The 16,961-nt window shown below is 45.3% G+C and overlaps 1 protein-coding gene and 1 long non-coding RNA gene across 2 annotated transcripts; one reads left to right on the top strand and one right to left on the bottom strand.

Annotated features, from left to right (window-relative positions):
* Window positions 1–7,950: 7,950 nt before the first annotated feature.
* Window positions 7,951–13,180, bottom strand: rnaseh2b (ribonuclease H2, subunit B). Its single transcript, XM_058082135.1, has 11 exons — window positions 12,966–13,180; window positions 12,708–12,776; window positions 11,810–11,926; window positions 11,648–11,724; window positions 10,899–11,013; window positions 10,771–10,835; window positions 10,589–10,694; window positions 10,042–10,123; window positions 9,899–9,944; window positions 8,327–8,404; window positions 7,951–8,140 (listed from the first exon to the last, which is right to left on the bottom strand). The coding sequence occupies exons 1-11, from the start codon at window positions 13,027–13,029 to the stop codon at window positions 8,030–8,032; spliced, it is 930 nt and encodes a 309-aa protein (XP_057938118.1). The 5' UTR covers window positions 13,030–13,180; the 3' UTR covers window positions 7,951–8,029.
* LOC131136302 (uncharacterized) lies at window positions 12,721–16,707 on the top strand. The gene is made up of 3 exons (XR_009131725.1): window positions 12,721–12,803; window positions 15,386–15,708; window positions 15,802–16,707. It is a non-coding gene; the product is annotated as an uncharacterized LOC131136302 (long non-coding RNA).
* Window positions 16,708–16,961: the final 254 nt, after the last annotated feature.

Genomic DNA, 16,961 nt, shown 5'->3' on the forward strand with positions numbered 1-16,961 from the left:
TCTCTGGTCTGTTATACTGTGTGTACATAGACTGTATAGCACCACCTATTGGTGGCAATGTATATCAGCTGTAACTTCCTTCCACATGGTCGGATCTGCCCCAAATTTTTTCTGGTGGTTTGGGATACCCTCCAGTCTATGACTGGGTGTGTACATAGACTCTATAGCGCCACCAACTGGTGAAAATGTATATCTGCCGTCACTTCCTCCCACTTGGTCCGATCTGCCCAAAGTTTTTTCTGGTGGTTTGGGGTACCCTCTGGTCTATGACTGTGTGTGTACATACACTATAGCGCCACCAACTGGTGGAAATGTATATCAGCTGTAACTTCCTTCCACATGGTCGCATCGGCCCCAAATTTTTTCTGGTGGTTTGGGGTACCCTCTGGTCTATGACTGTGTGTGTACATAGACTGTATAGCACCACCAACTGGTGGCAATTTATATCTGCCGTAACTTTCTCCCACATGGTCGGATCTGTCCCAAATTTTTTCTGGTGGTTCGGGGTACCCTCTGGTCTATGACTGTTTGTATACATAGACTCTATAGCGCCACCAACTGGTGGAAATGTATATAGCCGTAACTTCCTTCCACATGGTCGGATCGTCTCTAAAATTTTTTTGGTCGGTCGGGTCACCCTCCACTCTTTGAATCTGCGTGTCCATAGACTCTATAGCGCCACCAACTGGTGGAAATGTATATCTGCCGTAACTTCCTCCCACATGGTCGGATCTTCCCAAATTTTTTTCTGGTGGTTCGGGGTACCCTCTGGTCTATGAATGTGTGTAACTCCCTTACCGCTTATCCGATCGCCGCGGTTTTTTGTACGGCGCGTCCGCACGCCCGTCCGGTCACGCGCGCGCCCCCGACCCGCGCGTACCCCCGACCCGCGCGTACCCCCGACCCGCGCGTACCCCCGACCCGCGCGTACCCCTGACCGCGTCGGGGTGCTCGAGCCCGCTCATCACTGCTTGCAGTTTTAATTATTATTATTATTATTCTGACGAAATGACGGCCTTTTTGAGGGCCTGAACATGCCCGAAAACTCACCAAATTTGGCGAGCGCATCAGGTCTGGCGAAAAATTTGATATTTTATGGGTTTCAAATATAATGTCCCAAAATTGGCTCTCTAGCGCCACCTTGAATTTTAAAAAAAATTAGCCCCCGCCACCACTTTCACCGATCGTCACGAAACTTGGTGGAGACGTCTATCGTGACAGGACGGACCAAAAAGTCTCAAGAACCCATATTGGAAAACGAACAGGAAGTCGGCCATTTTGGATGGCGCCGGCCTTTTTCGGGCCAGAAGTTGGGGTCGTATCTCGACGAACTCCTCCTAGGGGGTTTGACCGAATGAGTCCGTTGTTGCATCAACGGACACTAGACGGATGGCCGACGTTAAATTGCGAAGGATTTTGGGATATTCCATACGATGTGGGCGTGGCACGCCCCCAAATTTTGCCCTTTTTCATCTGTCCGGGCCTTGCACGCTGAGCGTAACTGTAGACGTGAATAACTTGGCTCTACGTGGTCAGATCTTCATCATACTTGGTACATGTGATCATGTTCCCGCCCCGAAGGTCCCCGTAGGTCACTTCCTGATTTCGTCGCAGCGCCACCTATTGGCGACAGGCTAAAGGCGTGTCATCTACATGAGGCCTTTTCTGGCAGGAGATTCATCAGATGAACACCGAGGTCACAAGGTCACTGCCTGACAGCCTGGTGAAGCCTGTTGATGGAGCATGATGCAGGAAAAGCGCACGTGGTGGGCGTGGCCTGGCGGCGAATGCTCAGGCCTCGCCGTTTACAAAAAAAGGGTCATCATTCGCCCGCAGAAGGTCGCATGTGCTTGAAAACTCATAAGGGGGGGCAGATTCCAGGCCTGAGGGCCCTGGTGGGGCCCCCATTTGAAACCAAGCCAAATTGACTCACTAGCGCCACCTACAAGTTTTAAAATAATTATCCCTCGCCTCCCGTTGCACGTATGGGCATGATTTTCGGAGGAGACATCACTCGTGACAGGACGCACAAAAAAGTCTCAAGAACCCATGTTCAAAAACCAACAGGAAGTCGGCCATTTTAGGTGGCGGCGGCCATTTGGGGGAGGATGTAGGGGTCGTATCTCGACGAACTCCTCCTAGGGGGTTTGACCGAATGAGTCCGTTGTAGCATCAACGGACACTAGACGGATGGCCCACGTTAAATTGCGAAGGATTTTGTGCTGCTACTTAGGATGTGGGCGTGGCACGCCACCAAACTTTTACTTTAACCTTAACTTTTACCTTATCTGGCCCTGCCTGGTGTCTGGCCTTGCCTTGAAGCAATGTACATCAAAGTCAATACACAGTTTGACTGACAGACTGATGATGTCAGTTGATGGACTATGATGTGTGTTAAGCACATGTGGTGGGCGTGGCCACGGCGAATGGTCAGCCTTCGCCATTGACCATCGAAGGCTCATATTTCGCCCGCAGAAGGTCACAGGCTGCTGAAATCTTACACGTAAGGTCAGAATCCAGGCCTGAGCGCCCTGGTGGTGCTCCCATGTGACACCAATCTAAATTGACACACTAGCGCCACCTAGAAGTTTCAATTCATTATCCCTCGCCGCCCGTTGCACGTATCACTATGATTTTCGGTGGAGACGTCTATCATGACAGGACACACCTAACGCTCCAGAACCCATGTTCAAAACACAGCGCCACCAACTGGTGGAAATGTATATCTGCTGTAACTTCCTCCCACTTGGTCCGATCTGCCCAAATTTTTTTCTGGTGGTTTGGGGTACCCTCTGCTTTATGACAGTGTGTGTACATACACTATAGCGCCACCAACTGGTGAAAATGTATATCTGCCATAACTTCCTCCCACATGGTCGGATCGGTCCAAAATTTTTTCTGGTGGTTTGGGGTACCCTCTGGTCTATGACTGTGTGTGTACATAGACTCTATAGCGCCACCAACTGGTGGAAATGTATATATGCCGTAACTTCCTGATTCATGGTCAGATTGTCTTGAATTTTTTTTTGGTGTGTTGGGTCAATCTCTGGTCTGTTATACTGTATGTACATAGACTGTATAGCGCCACCAATTGGTGGAAATGTATATCAGCTGTAACTTCCTTCCACATGGTCGGATCGGCCCCTAATTTTTTCTGGTGGTTTGGGGTACCCTCTGGTCTATGACTGTGTGTGTACATAAACTCTATAGCGCCACCAACTGGTGGAAATGTATATAACTGTAACTTCCTTCCGCATAGTCTGATCGTCTCTAAATTTTTTTTGGTCAGTCGGGTCACCCTCCACTCTTTGAATCTGCGTGTCCATAGACTCTATAGCGCCACCAACTGGTGGAAATGTATATCTGCCGTAACTTCCTCCCACATGGTCGGATCTGCCCGAATTTTTTTCCGGTGGTTCGGGGTACCCTCTGGTCTATGACAGTGTGTGTACATACGCTATAGCGCCACCAACTGGTAGAAATGTATATCAGCTGTAACTTCCTTCCACATGGTCGTATCGGCCCCAAATTTTTTCTGGTGGTTTGGGGTACCCTCTGGTCTATGACTGTGTGTGTACATAGACTCTATAGCGCCACCAACTGGTGAAAATGTATATCTGCCGTAACTTCCTTCCACATGGTCGGATCGGTCCCAAATTTTTTCTGGTGGTTTGGGGTACCGTCTGGTCTATGACTGTGTGTGTACATAGACTCTATAGCGCCACCAACTGGTGGAAATGTATATAGCCGTAACTTCCTTCCACATGGTCGGATAGTCTCTAAATTTTTTTTTGGTCGGTCGGGTCACCCTCCACTCTTTGAATCTGCGTGTCCATAGACTCTATAGCGCCACCAACTGGTGGAAATGTATATCTGCCGTAACTTCCTCCCACATGGTCGGATCTGCCCGAATTTTTTTCCGGTGGTTCGGGGTACCCTCTGGTCTATGACAGTGTGTGTACATACGCTATAGCGCCACCAACTGGTGGAAATGTATATCAGCCGTAACTTCCTTCCGCACGGTCGGATCGGCACCTAATTTTTTCTGGTGGTTCGGGGTACCCTCCGGTCCGTTACCGTGTGGGCGCATAGACTGTATAGCGCCACCCACAGGCGGAAACGTATATCCGCCGCAAGTACCTACCGCACGGTCCGATCGTCGCGGATTTTCTTATGGCGGTTCGGGGCGTCGGACGGGACGTGACCGCGCACCCGCCTCGCCGCCGGCGTCGCCCCCTCCTGGCGGAAAATTGCAAGTGCCGTAACTCCCTTACCGCTTATCCCATCGCCACAGTTTTTCGAACGGCGCGTCCGCGCGCCCGTCCGGACCCGCGCGCGCCCCCGACCCGTGCGTACCCCCGACCCGCGCGTACCCCCGACCGCGTCGGGGTGCTCGAGCCCGCTCATCACTGCTTGCAGTTTTAATTATTATTATTATTATTATTATTATTCTGCCGATTCGACGGCCATTTTGAGGGCCTGAACATGCCCGAAAACTCACCAAATTTTGCAAGCGCGTCAGGTCTGCCGAAAATTGCGATCTGGTGGGGGTCCCGAAAACAATGTTCCAAAATTGACTCTCTAGCGCCACCTTTTATTTTTGAAAAAATTGGCCCCCGACACCAGTTTCACCTATCGTCACGAAACTTTGTGGAGACGTCTATCGTGACAGGACGGACCAAAAAGTCTCAAGAACCCATATTGTAAAACGAACAGGAAGTCGGCCATTTTGGATGGCAGCGGCCTTTTTCGGGCAAGAAGTTGGGGTCGTATCTCGACGAACTCCTCCTAGGGGGTTTGACCGAATGAGTCCGTTGTTGCATCAACGGACACTAGACGGATGGCCCGCGTTAAATTGCGAAGGATTTTGGGATATTCCGTACGATGTGGGCGTGGCACGCCCCCAAATTTTGCCCTTTTTCATCTGTCCGGGCCTTGCACGCTGAGCGTAACTGTAGACGTGAATAACTTGGCTCCACGTGGTCAGATCTTCATCATACTTGGTACATGTGATCATGGCCCCGCCCCGAAGGTCCCCGTAGGTCACTTCCTGATTTCGTCGCAGCGCCACCTATTGGCGACAGGCTAAAGGCGTGTCATCTACATGAGGCCTTTTCTGGCAGGAGATTCATCAGATGAACACCGAGGTCACAAGGTCACTGCCTGACAGCCTGGTGAAGCCTGTTGATGGACCATGATGCAGGAAAAGCGCACGTGGTGGGCGTGGCCTGGCGGCGAATGCTCAGGCCTCGCCGTTTACAAAGAAAGGGTCATCATTCGCCCGCAGAAGGTCGCATGTGCTTGAAAACTCATAAGGGGGGGCAGATTCCAGGCCTGAGGGCCCTGGTGGGGCCTCCATTTGAAACCAAGCCAAATTGACTCACTAGCGCCACCTACAAGTTTTAAAATAATTATCCCTCGCCTCCCGTTGCACGTATGGGCATGATTTTCGGAGGAGACATCACTCGTGACAGGACGCACAAAAAAGTCTCAAGAACCCATGTTCAAAAACCAACAGGAAGTCGGCCATTTTAGGTGGCGGCGGCCATTTGGGGGAGGATGTAGGGGTCGTATCTCGACGAACTCCTCCTAGGGGGTTTGACCGAATGAGTCCGTTGTAGCATCAACGGACACTAGACGGATGGCCCACGTTAAATTGCGAAGGATTTTGGGCTGCTACTTAGGATGTGGGCGTGGCACGCCACCAAACCTTTGCTTTAACCTTAACTTTTACCTTATCTGGCCCTGCCTGGTGTCTGGCCTTGCCTTGAAGCAATGTACATCAAAGTCAATACACAGTTTGACTGACAGACTGATGATGTCAGTCGATGGACTATGATGTGTGTAAAGCACATGTGGTGGGCGTGGCCACGGCGAATGGTCAGCCTTCGCCATTGACCATCGAAGGCTCATATTTTGCCCGCAGAAGGTCACAGGCTGCTGAAATCCTACACGTAAGGTCAGAATCCAGGCCTGAGCGCCCTGGTGGTGCTCCCATGTGACACCAATCTAAATTGACACACTAGCGCCACCTAGAAGTTTCAATTCATTATCCCTCGCCACCCGTGGCACGTATCACTATGATTTTCGGTGGAGACGTCTATCATGACAGGACGCACCTAACGCTCCAGAACCCATGTTCAAAACACAGCGCCACCAACTGGTGGAAATGTATATCTGCCGTAACTTCCTTATACATGGTCGGATCGTCTCCAATTTTTTTTGGGTGGGTTCGGTCACCCTCCAGTCTGTGACTGTGTGTGTATATAGACTCTATAGCGCCACCAACTGGTGGAAATGTATATCTGCCGTAACTTCCTGATTCATGGTCAGATTGTCTTGAAATTTTTTTTGGTGTGTCGGTTCAATCTCTGGTCTGTCATACTGTGTGTACATAGACTGTATAGCGCCACCAACTGGTGGAAATGTATATCACCTGTAACTTCCTTCCACATGGTCGGATCGTCTCCAAATTTTTTTGGGTGGGTTCGGTCACCCTCCAGTCTGTGACTGTGTGTGTATATAGATTCTATAGCGCCACCAACTGGTGGAAATGTATATCTGCTGTAACTTCCTGATTCATGGTCAGATTGTCTTGAAATTTTTTTTGGTGTGTTGGGTCAATCTCTGGTCTGTTATACTGTGTGTACATAGACTCTATAGCGCCACAACTGGTGGAAATGTATATCAGCTGTAACTTCCTTCTACATGGTCGGATCTGCCCCAAATTTTTTCTGGTGGTTTGGGGTACCCTCTGGTCTATGACTGTGTGTGTACATACACTATAGCGCCACCAACTGGTGGAAATGTATATAGCCGTAACTTCCTTCCACATGGTCGGATCGTCTCTAAATTTTTTTTTGGTCGGTCGGGTCACCCTCCACTCTTTGAATCTGCGTGTCCATAGACTCTATAGCGCCACCAACTGGTGAAAATGTATATCTGCCGTAACTTCCTCCCACATGGTCGGATCTGCCCGAATTTTTTTCTGGCGGTTTGGGGTACCCTCTGGTCTATGACAGTGTGTGTACATACGCTATAGCGCCACCAACTGGTGGAAATGTATATCAGCCGTAACTTCCTTCCGCACGGTCGGATCCGCACCCAATTTTTTCTGGCGGTTCGGGGTACCCTCCGGTCCGTTACCGTGTGGGCGCATAGACTGTATAGCGTCACCCACAGGCGGAAACGTATATCCGCCGCAAGTACCTACCGCACGGTCCGATGGTCGCAAATTTTTTTATGGCGGTTCGGGGCGCCGGACGGGACGTGACCGCGCACCCGCCTCGCCGCCGGCGTCGCCCCCTCCTGGCGGAAAATTGCAAGTGCCGTAACTCCCTTACCGCTTATCCCATCGCCGCGGTTTTTCTTCCCGCGCGTCCGCGCGCCCGTCCGAACACGCGCGCGCCCCCGACCCGCGCGTACCCCCGACCGCGTCGGGGTGCTCGAGCCCGCTCATCACTGCTTGCAGTTTTAATTCCTGTCTTAGTTTTACACAATACATAATGAAAACTAATTGCATTTGATAGCTATGATATACAACAGCCCCCCCCCACAGTATTATACAATAATGCCTGATCTTGTACACTCATGTACACTCCCCTCCTGCAGGTGCTCCCAAACTTTTGAAGGGGAACATCTCTGTGTTCTCCCCGTGCATGCGTGGATTTTCTCCGGGTACTCTGGTTTCCTCCCACATTCCAAAAACATGCTAGGTTAATTGCTGACTCCAAATTGTCCATAGGTATGAATGTGAGTGTGAATGGTTGTTTGTCTATATGTGCCCTGTGATTGGCTGGCGACCAGTCCAGGGTGTACCCCGCCTCTTGCCCAAAGACAACTGGGATAGGCTCCAGCATCTAAGCAGATAAGTGGCATAGAAAATGGATGGATGGATGTAAAATGTGGATAAAGTACACAATAGTGTGACCAAACCTCGAACTTCAGCTAAGCAGGTGAAGACGGTAAACATTTTCTTTCCTTTAATACAAAAGTAACATTTACAAAATATGAAAAGAGCAACCGACCATCATTTTTTTTCCGATTTGACTTTGGGGCTGAAGAAAGATGACATTGTCTTCATCCCGGTCTTGTCCACCTTTGCCAGACTTTTCTGTGCGGCCGTCATCTTCTTTGGCGGCTTTATGTAATGAGACAGAAAGAAAGAGAGAAACATTCATGACACAATTTGACCTCCAGTTCAAACAAACAAACAAACAACAGCGACACAATCCCTCAAGGTCTTCCGAGAAGTCTCCACTGAGGAAAAAAGACTCAGAGGTGATGAAACCAAATCAAATGTTTGACTTGCCAAGATGATACTCACTTTTCGCACAAAGTCTTCACTGTTGAATTTGGTGTAGTCTTCTCCTGCCTCCACTGGCTTGTCGGACAGTTTACGTTTCTGATCAAATGAGGAAATGATTGTACATCATCATAAAATGCATACTATAGCAGTGATGCAGTAATTAACTTTTTAGCTTTTAGCTAAAACATACACACACACACACACACAGTAGTTACATATTTACACATATACTGTACAGTATATATACTGTTAGTTACATTCTTTTGAAATGCTGTTTACATCATTACAAAATTAACACATCCATTGCATTCTTGGTAAATGCATAATTTGTCATCTAGTTGCTGTAAAAACTCACATTTTTTGTGTATTTTATGTTTTTTCTTTTTTTTTTTGATAGAGTTGAGCACCAGTTTGTTTAAATGCATCTTCTACTGCTGCTTCATTGTGATGTGCCTGCCTTGTTGTTGCCCCTTGCATGACGGAGCGCAGTAGTGAATGAACAAGCACTTCTCTTGTCAAACTGAATGGTTCACTGTTGTTGTCTTAGAATAGTCCACAATTAGATTCAGTGGAGTCTGATTGGACTACCAATCTGCCCTCTATTTGTATTGTAGCAACGTGTGTATTGGGTCATTCCGAGCTGGCGCTATAGATGGCAGTAACATTCTGCATGATGGATTACAGAAAGCATTGGGAAGGAAGTCCGTAGGAGAGAACTTGGACGTGTTGACAATGTTCACGCCGTGTTGTAGCATCTGCAAGACCTCCTGTGTCTATTTCAAAGAAAAGACTGACTTTTATACAGCCATCTTTGGAGTCGTGTCACTCAGCATACAGTAGGAAAATCTGTGATCAAGACCGTACCATTCTGACTACATGGGGTGGGAATGACTGCTGCTGAGCCAATATTTTTACATAAAATGTCTTATAAATAGCCTATTTTGATGCATAATCAGCTTAATATGCGCTAATGAAGAATTGAAAATGCAGTGTGTGTTTAGCAGCAGACCTATACTTACTACGTGTTAATAAAATCACCCACTTAAGTGGCACAATCCAAAGAAGCTGATGTGAGCCCGAACTGCGAGCGCTGGGACGACCGTAAATATCCATGGACCGATTGGCTCGTAATGGCTACTACAAAAAAAAAAAAATCAACCAAAGATGAGTCCAAGAGAGTAAAGTTCAACTTGTGCTTCTTCCATATCGCACAATAACCAACTGTGTATCATTTAAAACATGTAAGGTTTCACTTTATACCTCGTCTGTGAATTTGGCTGCTTACTGAGAGGTTTGGCAAATTATTGTTTTTCGAGTCATGTTCCTATTTTGTTTGTTTTTTTGCACTTTTTGATGTTTAATATGCCCACCGCACTGTGTGTTGCTTTTGTTCATCTTGCTTTCTGTCACTAAATAAATTAAGGTAGTCTTGTTGTACACCTATCACGGTTATTTGTTTATCTGAGTAGTTTAGTATTTTCAAAAAAAAAAAAAGCTCAACAAATCAGATTGGACTATAATCCTTAAATAGATAAATCCTTAGTCAAAGACAGCTCGAGTTTGAGATTTGGAGCAAATGTTAAAACATACCTTTAAAGGTGGCTCTGTCTCCGTTGGACTTGTAATCTCTGGCAACCTGTAGTGTTGGTAGTAGTAAAAGTGATCAAACAAGCCTCCTAATGGAATCGACTTTGCAGTAAGAAGAATTGTCTGTTGTGTGTGTGCAGACATACTGCAGGTGATGGAGGAGTTCTTTACTTAGGTCTTCGCTGAGGTACTCTGATATAAGGCCGTGGGCGTAGCGAAGGTAGTTCTCTGGAACGTGAAGGTGATCAGACATTAGGCATGATACACAGTCACAGGATGGTGGAAATGATGCAGAGTTCAATAGTTTGCTGCCCTCTACTGGTGCTGTTAAAGTACTACAAATACCTCTTAAATCAATTTAACAACAGTTGAGCACAATCTGTGTGTGTACAGAATGATCATTTGGGATTTTTAGACAATTTTACCATCTGAATCATTTGGAATTATCTGTGAATGTCCTTTGAGTCATATAGTATTTTGATTTGCTTTTCTATGGTTATTATGATAGTTTTGCACTTATTTCCACCCTTCTTCCATGGTGGAATCACAAAAAGCCAAAACAAAATCAAAAACAAAACATACATATGGAATTTCATTTTGTGCAACTATAGAGGCATATTTTCCAGAAAATTGCGGATGTAAGATTTCAGAGGTTCCACTGTAGAATGTAGTTAGAGTATAAGAAGACATTACCTTCAGTTGAGCCAGACTCAATCTTGAGTTGAATGTATGTTGTGGATTTAACTCCCTGCCCCACAGAGATGTTCCTCTTCTTTAGCACCAGGATTGTTTTTTCCACCTGTAACCACATGTGAAGAAATTAATTCAACGGCGCGCTGTTTGTTGCACCAATGTAGAAACAATGACTCACGTACCTTTTTCTTCAACCAATCCATCGTTTTTTCCCGACTGTATCGGTGAAATTTCAGGCTTCCCACCTCTAATAAGCAAATATAATCAATGAGTTCAAATATTCTCAGTTTTGGGACGACTACCTGCTAACCTTTTTCATCTGCAATGTGATGCATAGAATCTAGAGAACGTGTACAGCTCAGGAGCTTGGTGCATGCAGGAAAGTCTTCATCCATCACCATTTGAGCCACAGGCTGGAACTTATCCTAAACACACACACACACACACACAGTGCAGACAACATCAGAACTATTAAAAGAGTGTTTTATGGAGTCTTAATAGAGGTGTAAGTGATTCACAAGTTACTCAGGAGGTAAGCAACACATGAGTGGAGTGAAGGATAGTAGAGATTAGACTTAGTAAACCACAAGATGACATTAATGTATAACAAAAACAACACTGTGCATCATCAGAAGAAAATAACATTGGGTATTACAGTATTTAGTGACACAAGAAGGTTAAAAAGATAAAAAGTGCACATATGGACACGCTAATGCTTAAAGATGATGTTTGTAATGGACAATCTGTGACGAACCAATAACAAACCATCGCTCGGGTTCATATCAGGGGGGGCATTCCCCTCAATCACAACTCTCAACATCACACTGTCGTTGCCAATATGAGTGTTGACGTCCCCCAGAAGAACACAAGAGAATCCCAAAAAAGGAGGGCACAACTAAACTCCTGTTGTCTCATAACCGCATACAGCAGTCACCCCACCCTAGGGTGGAGGGTAACTGCCCTCTCGTTCAGTTGACTCGTTGACAGAACACAAGCAGAGCTCAGAAATGTTAGGGGACATTGGTGTAGAAAACGTATTGTTGATTATGATAATCTTACTTCTTTTCCAGATTTGATCAAATAAGGCAAAATAAGATACAGAGGATCCATCGGTGTGACAAACAGAAGTCTCCCATCTGTGTAAAAAGGATAGACGGTGAACAAAAGCCATCATCAACACTAAATTCGCTATAATGAGTATTTACAGGTAGTGACACTTACCTCTCTGGACAATCTGGCCAACAAACCAGGAGCGAAAGTCCTCTTCAAATGCTTTGACCTCATAAAGCTGCAGCACGCCATCACCGCCACCACTCAGCATGTACAGAGAGGCTTGATCTATAGTAACAAGAGGACAAGTCAATTCATTATTGTATCCATAAGCACATCTTGTACAACAGTTGTCTTTATCTGGGTCGCAGGTGAGCTGGAGCCCATCCCAGCTAACTTGAGGCGAAAAGGCAGGGTACACTCTGGATTGGTCGCCAATATGTGGATTGGGAGTCTTTGTTTGTGTCTGTTTTGTCTATACACACATTTGTGTGAATTGGTCACATGTGTAAAAATGGCAGCAGATGCAACACACTGTAGGTCACTGTTGATTAAGCAATGTTGGCAAATACTGGGAAGCTCAGGGTCTCTCACGATACCTTACGATTTGCGATACATTACTCGCAATAATGATAGTGTGTTGATACAGTGACGCTGGGATAGGCTCCAGTGACCGGCAATCCAGGCCTCTTTCATATGTGGATATATTGTATTATTTACAGTATATGGATAATATTTTTCTGTCCTTTAACAGTAAAAAATCTATGAATCATGAGGAACGAACCATGTTTTGTAACTTCATCAAAAGATAGAATGGATGCCTCAATGTAAACAGTAAAGGCATGTGACCTGTCCCAGCCAACCACAGAGGGAAGGTACATCAACAAGGTAAAAGTAGTAATTGTTTCAATAAGTGAAAAGGCAGCATTATAAAATCATGTCATATGCTACATTGTGTTTTTAATAGTAACATGTTTTTTTATGGAAATGTAAATTATTATAAATTCAGGCGGAATACAGCAGTTGTATGAAGTTGCATCTGTGCTCGCAGGGGCACCGGAAGTTGTACCTGTTGAGGGATTCCGCAGTCTCACAAAAGTTGGGTCACTGTCCTTGCTCTGTACGTCTATGGCGGAGTCTGAAAGAACCAAAAGTAAAGTCTGACGTAAGTCAAATTCAAACATCTCTTAGAAATTTCATGTTAAGCACCGAGAAGCATCGTTATGTGCTCGTCAAGTGACGCATAGTTGTGCTACTATGCTAGCAAATAAGCTAACATTCAACTAGTTAGCTTTGCCGGAGCTAGCTAGTAGCTGCAGAACGTTACCTGCCATAATGACAACCCAGCTATCATTTTGATCATTGGGCATTCGCTCCTTTTTTGGGGCCATGCTGACACGTCAGACCTCACCGAAAGATTTGCCGGTGTCACACTGCGGGTTTTATTCAAGCAGAAGAGTTACGCAGAGTAAAATTAAGTATTTGTATACAAACGGGTGTTTTGACATGCGCTCAGAAAAGGCGCTTGTCTCCTTCGCATCCGCCATTTCCACAAGGGGGTGGGGGTCATTCACCTAAGTGACAAGTCAACTAGCCTGTCCTCTTTATTATCTCCCACTTTAAGTAATCATACATTTATTTTAGAGCTGCAAAACCACGATAAGCCCAACTATTTTGATGATGTTAGGAAACCCACACGGTTTAAGTTTTGTGTTTTCCTTGGTTCCCCCTCCGAGTCATGCAGTGGTACGCACTATGAGACGTCAGATTATCTGTAATATCCCAATAAAGCCACTAGAGAGCAACCAAGGCCTCCGGCAAAAAATGACGCTTAGCATTGCATTAATTGTTGCACTTGCATCTTTTTTTACAGCCGCCCAAAAGGTAATAAACAGTCACATACGTGGTGTTTGAATGCCTCATCAGCACACTGAAAGAAAGAAAGAAGGAAGGGGACAGATCCAGAGTTGTTCATCATTCTGTGCACACACACACACAATGAAGATGATTAAAGGCTTCCCTGGCTGGAATCCTATAGTGTCCCAACTCTAAAAGAACCACTCATTATTCATAGCAGAGACTCACAAGCGTGTGTTTGAGCACTCCAATAGTTTGTTAGGCACTATTGTTGTCGCTATAAAAACCTGGACATATGAAACTTGAGATTCAACTGTATTAGAACATTGTGACTGGCAACATTGCGTCTATGTGCAACAGTTTTTGAGGTTCAACCTTTTGAAACAACAAATAATACTTTTTAACAGCAGCAGGCCATGAACCTGCGCCTTCACTGGGGGCTTAATACCACTACTATCACGTCACAATTATACAAACTGCACCAATAATAGGCAACAACACAGTCATGTTACAAAGAGAGAGGCATTTTGCATATTGGGGTTGAAGAATACTTCTAAAACTCAAAACCCAGTTAACCCTTAACCTTGAATAACGATACACCTGAGTTACATTTCTGCTAGTAACTTCAAGCATTATAAGTAACATCCCTGGGAATTTGGTGCTCGGCCAAATTTTAACAAGCATCTCCAAACTCCAAAACGCTGCAGTACAACACCATCATGTTTAGAATCAATATTTATCTAATAGCTAGTGCATATTAACTTGTTTTCTTGTGCTATAATGCATAGAAAAGGAAAAGAAATATGTGTTCATGTTTCACATAAGGATTATGAATGATGGGGAAAAAGTCCCCCCAAAAAAAGTGCAGTTCCCCTTTAAGATTCAACCAGAGTGGGGAAGAAGAACAAAGGAGCCAAAAATGTACCACTTCCACATGGAATGAGAGGAGAACCTCTCAGCCATGGAATGTCAGCTCAGCTGCTTCAGTAGCTAGTCTCTGTGCAGTGTGAAAAGTAATCTATCATATCTCATAACATTACTGATGCCTAGTAATCAGAATACTACATACAGTATAACTTGTTACTATGTTGGTACCCCTTTCAGGAGAATGACCAAGTTACATAAATATACATACCAGCTATTGCAGTGTATTATGGCACTTGTAGTGAGACTCATGCACCTGTTTACAATGGCAGAGACAGTTTGGTTAAACATTTTTAAAAAGCTGATTACACCCCCTTCTTCTAAAGTTGTTAAAAGACAATTTAATTATAATATAATTGTTTAGTACTTGTTTGTAATTGTATTTTGTCTCTCGCACTCTAAATTCAGGATATGACACTTAATTCCCAGCTGGTTTTCTATGGCTCCTATGAGTCACTTGGTTTTTTTTCGTCTTCCCCCAGCTGCACCATTCATTTGTGTCAGTGCACACTCCATTGAAGATGTGTAGGCTGCATGTGTGCTTTGCTGCCTTTTGGATGACTATACTGTAGCTTTGTCATCTGTTTATGTAACTCTGCGGGGGTCCCTCATGCTATTTTAAGCTTATAGACTTCTTCTTGCGCCACCTTTTAATAATAAAATGTTGTTTTTTCCATCTATTCTCGGTGACTTCTTCATATAAGAATGAAGTTGCCTAACAGGCCCCATGGCCAGTTTTAGCAGCGTATCCCTTCAACACTCAATTCCTTGTTGAAATCAGGATTGTATGCCACCGTAGTCCAAGTGTGGGAGAGAGATTGTCTGTGAATAACTTGTTTTATGAGTCCTGGGAGTATCATATGCAACAGTCAGTTCTGCTAAACAGAATATTCCATAAAAGCCTTCTTTCTTTCTGGGCCCGTGTGTGTGTGTGTGTGTGTGTGTGTGTGTGTGTGTGCGCGCCAGGGAGAACAACAGCAGCCTTTTTCTGATGGCCCCGACCACACTCAACCCCAGAGACCTGTGTCTTCTGTCATCAGCATGCAGACAGGGACAATGTATATCTAAATTTAGACCTCCATGTTGCTTCACAGACCTGAATTCAACTCAGTCATTTTCCTCTGAAGTTGTGACAAAGACAGTAGTGCATCACATTCATATAGCACTTTTCCAGGTCCTCAAAAATGCTGTCAAAACAAGAAGGTGGTGCACATTTTCTATTTGGGGACAGTCGCATCAAGAATCACGTCTTGAATGAAGAGAACAGCAGTGGCGATTGCTCTAAAACTGTAAGGGAATCTCAGTTTCTTCTAAAATGTCCAAACATTATACTGTGTGTGCATTTCATAAGCTACAATACCTTCACCATGGCGCTTTTACAGACGCTACTGACTTTGATGGGGAAACAGTGGGTGGTTCCACTGCTCAAAACTGGACGGTCATTTGATAAAAGCTGGGCCTTGTACCACCAATCGGACGCCCAGCGTCTCTGGCGGTCTGTGGGGCAGTGGGCTGGCCTGGACACTCTGCTTCTGCATGATGATTGGATGATCTGTCTGAGGTGGAATCCATTTCTGATTGACAGTGAAATGAGTGAATCAGCCATCTTGAAGTACAAACCATTTTCCAAGTTTTTCACTTTGTCGTTGTGAACTGATCCAGAGACTTTACCGATCCTCAGTGACTTTGTCTGTGTTGCGTTAGGAGACTCTCTTCTGTCATTTAGCGGTTTCTTTCCCCAACAAGCAGCAGCAGCTGCTGATCTTCTCCCCTCTGTCACGATCACTCATACTCACAACCGGTCACTCAGTAGCCTCGCACAGCAACTTCAGCTGCTAGCAAGCGGCACATCATGGCAAATACTAGAATTATCATATCAATAGATACATTTTTGAAGGCCGGAGAAAAATGAGATTGCTCTCCTTGAATGACCAGCAGCCGTCACTGGGTAAAAGTAACCTTAAATGTTGGTTTATCCCTTTCATTTATCATTTGTAAGTATTTATATGCATTTCTGAATGAAATCCTCTGAAGAACATCCTTACTGTAGTGGCTACCAAGAGAAGCAACTTTTGGTCTAAATTTAGAACAACAGTAACACCCTTGGTGTTACTTTTTATCAGACACTGGCTGTTATTTTGCACATTTGGGATTCCCCACAAAGGTAAATTCCCCATTTTGGCTCCACAAGATAATGTTGCCAACACACACACACCTTTTCACATAAAAACAGATGTGGAGTGAATTCCCGTTGGCAGCCGCAGCCTCTGAATCATCAGCTGGGATTCCCTTCCTCTCACTTCCAAATATGGGTGGGATTGTGAGCGAGCTGGAGGGAGAATGTGGAAAGGCAGAGTGGAACCCCCGGGTGATGTCAGAGCGTTTCACTCCTGCTGACTGGAAATGCAGTGGGAGGAATGTCGGGAATGCAAGAATCCCTGCAATGCTATTCGCTCTGTCATGTACTAAGTAAGATGTTAGTTGGAGCGCTTTTTGCATTACACAGTCACACGTACGTCTCACTTGGGAGAAACTCCTTCCC

The sequence above is a fragment of the Doryrhamphus excisus genome, chromosome 9, assembly GCF_030265055.1.
Source record: "Doryrhamphus excisus isolate RoL2022-K1 chromosome 9, RoL_Dexc_1.0, whole genome shotgun sequence".
In the NCBI taxonomy this organism is placed as follows: domain Eukaryota; kingdom Metazoa; phylum Chordata; class Actinopteri; order Syngnathiformes; family Syngnathidae; genus Doryrhamphus; species Doryrhamphus excisus.

Bases quoted from the DNA above. Each gene is read 5' to 3' on its own strand.
- rnaseh2b (XM_058082135.1), bottom strand. From the start codon at position 13,029: ATGGCCCCAAAAAAGGAGCGAATGCCCAATGATCAAAATGATAGCTGG. The intron at 12,777-12,965 runs GTAACGTTCTGC...TGGTTCTTTCAG, and splicing joins CTGGGTTGTCATTATGGCAG to ACTCCGCCATAGACGTACAG. The intron at 8,405-9,898 runs GTATGTTTTAAC...TCATTTGATCAG, and splicing joins AGACAGAGCCACCTTTAAAG to AAACGTAAACTGTCCGACAA.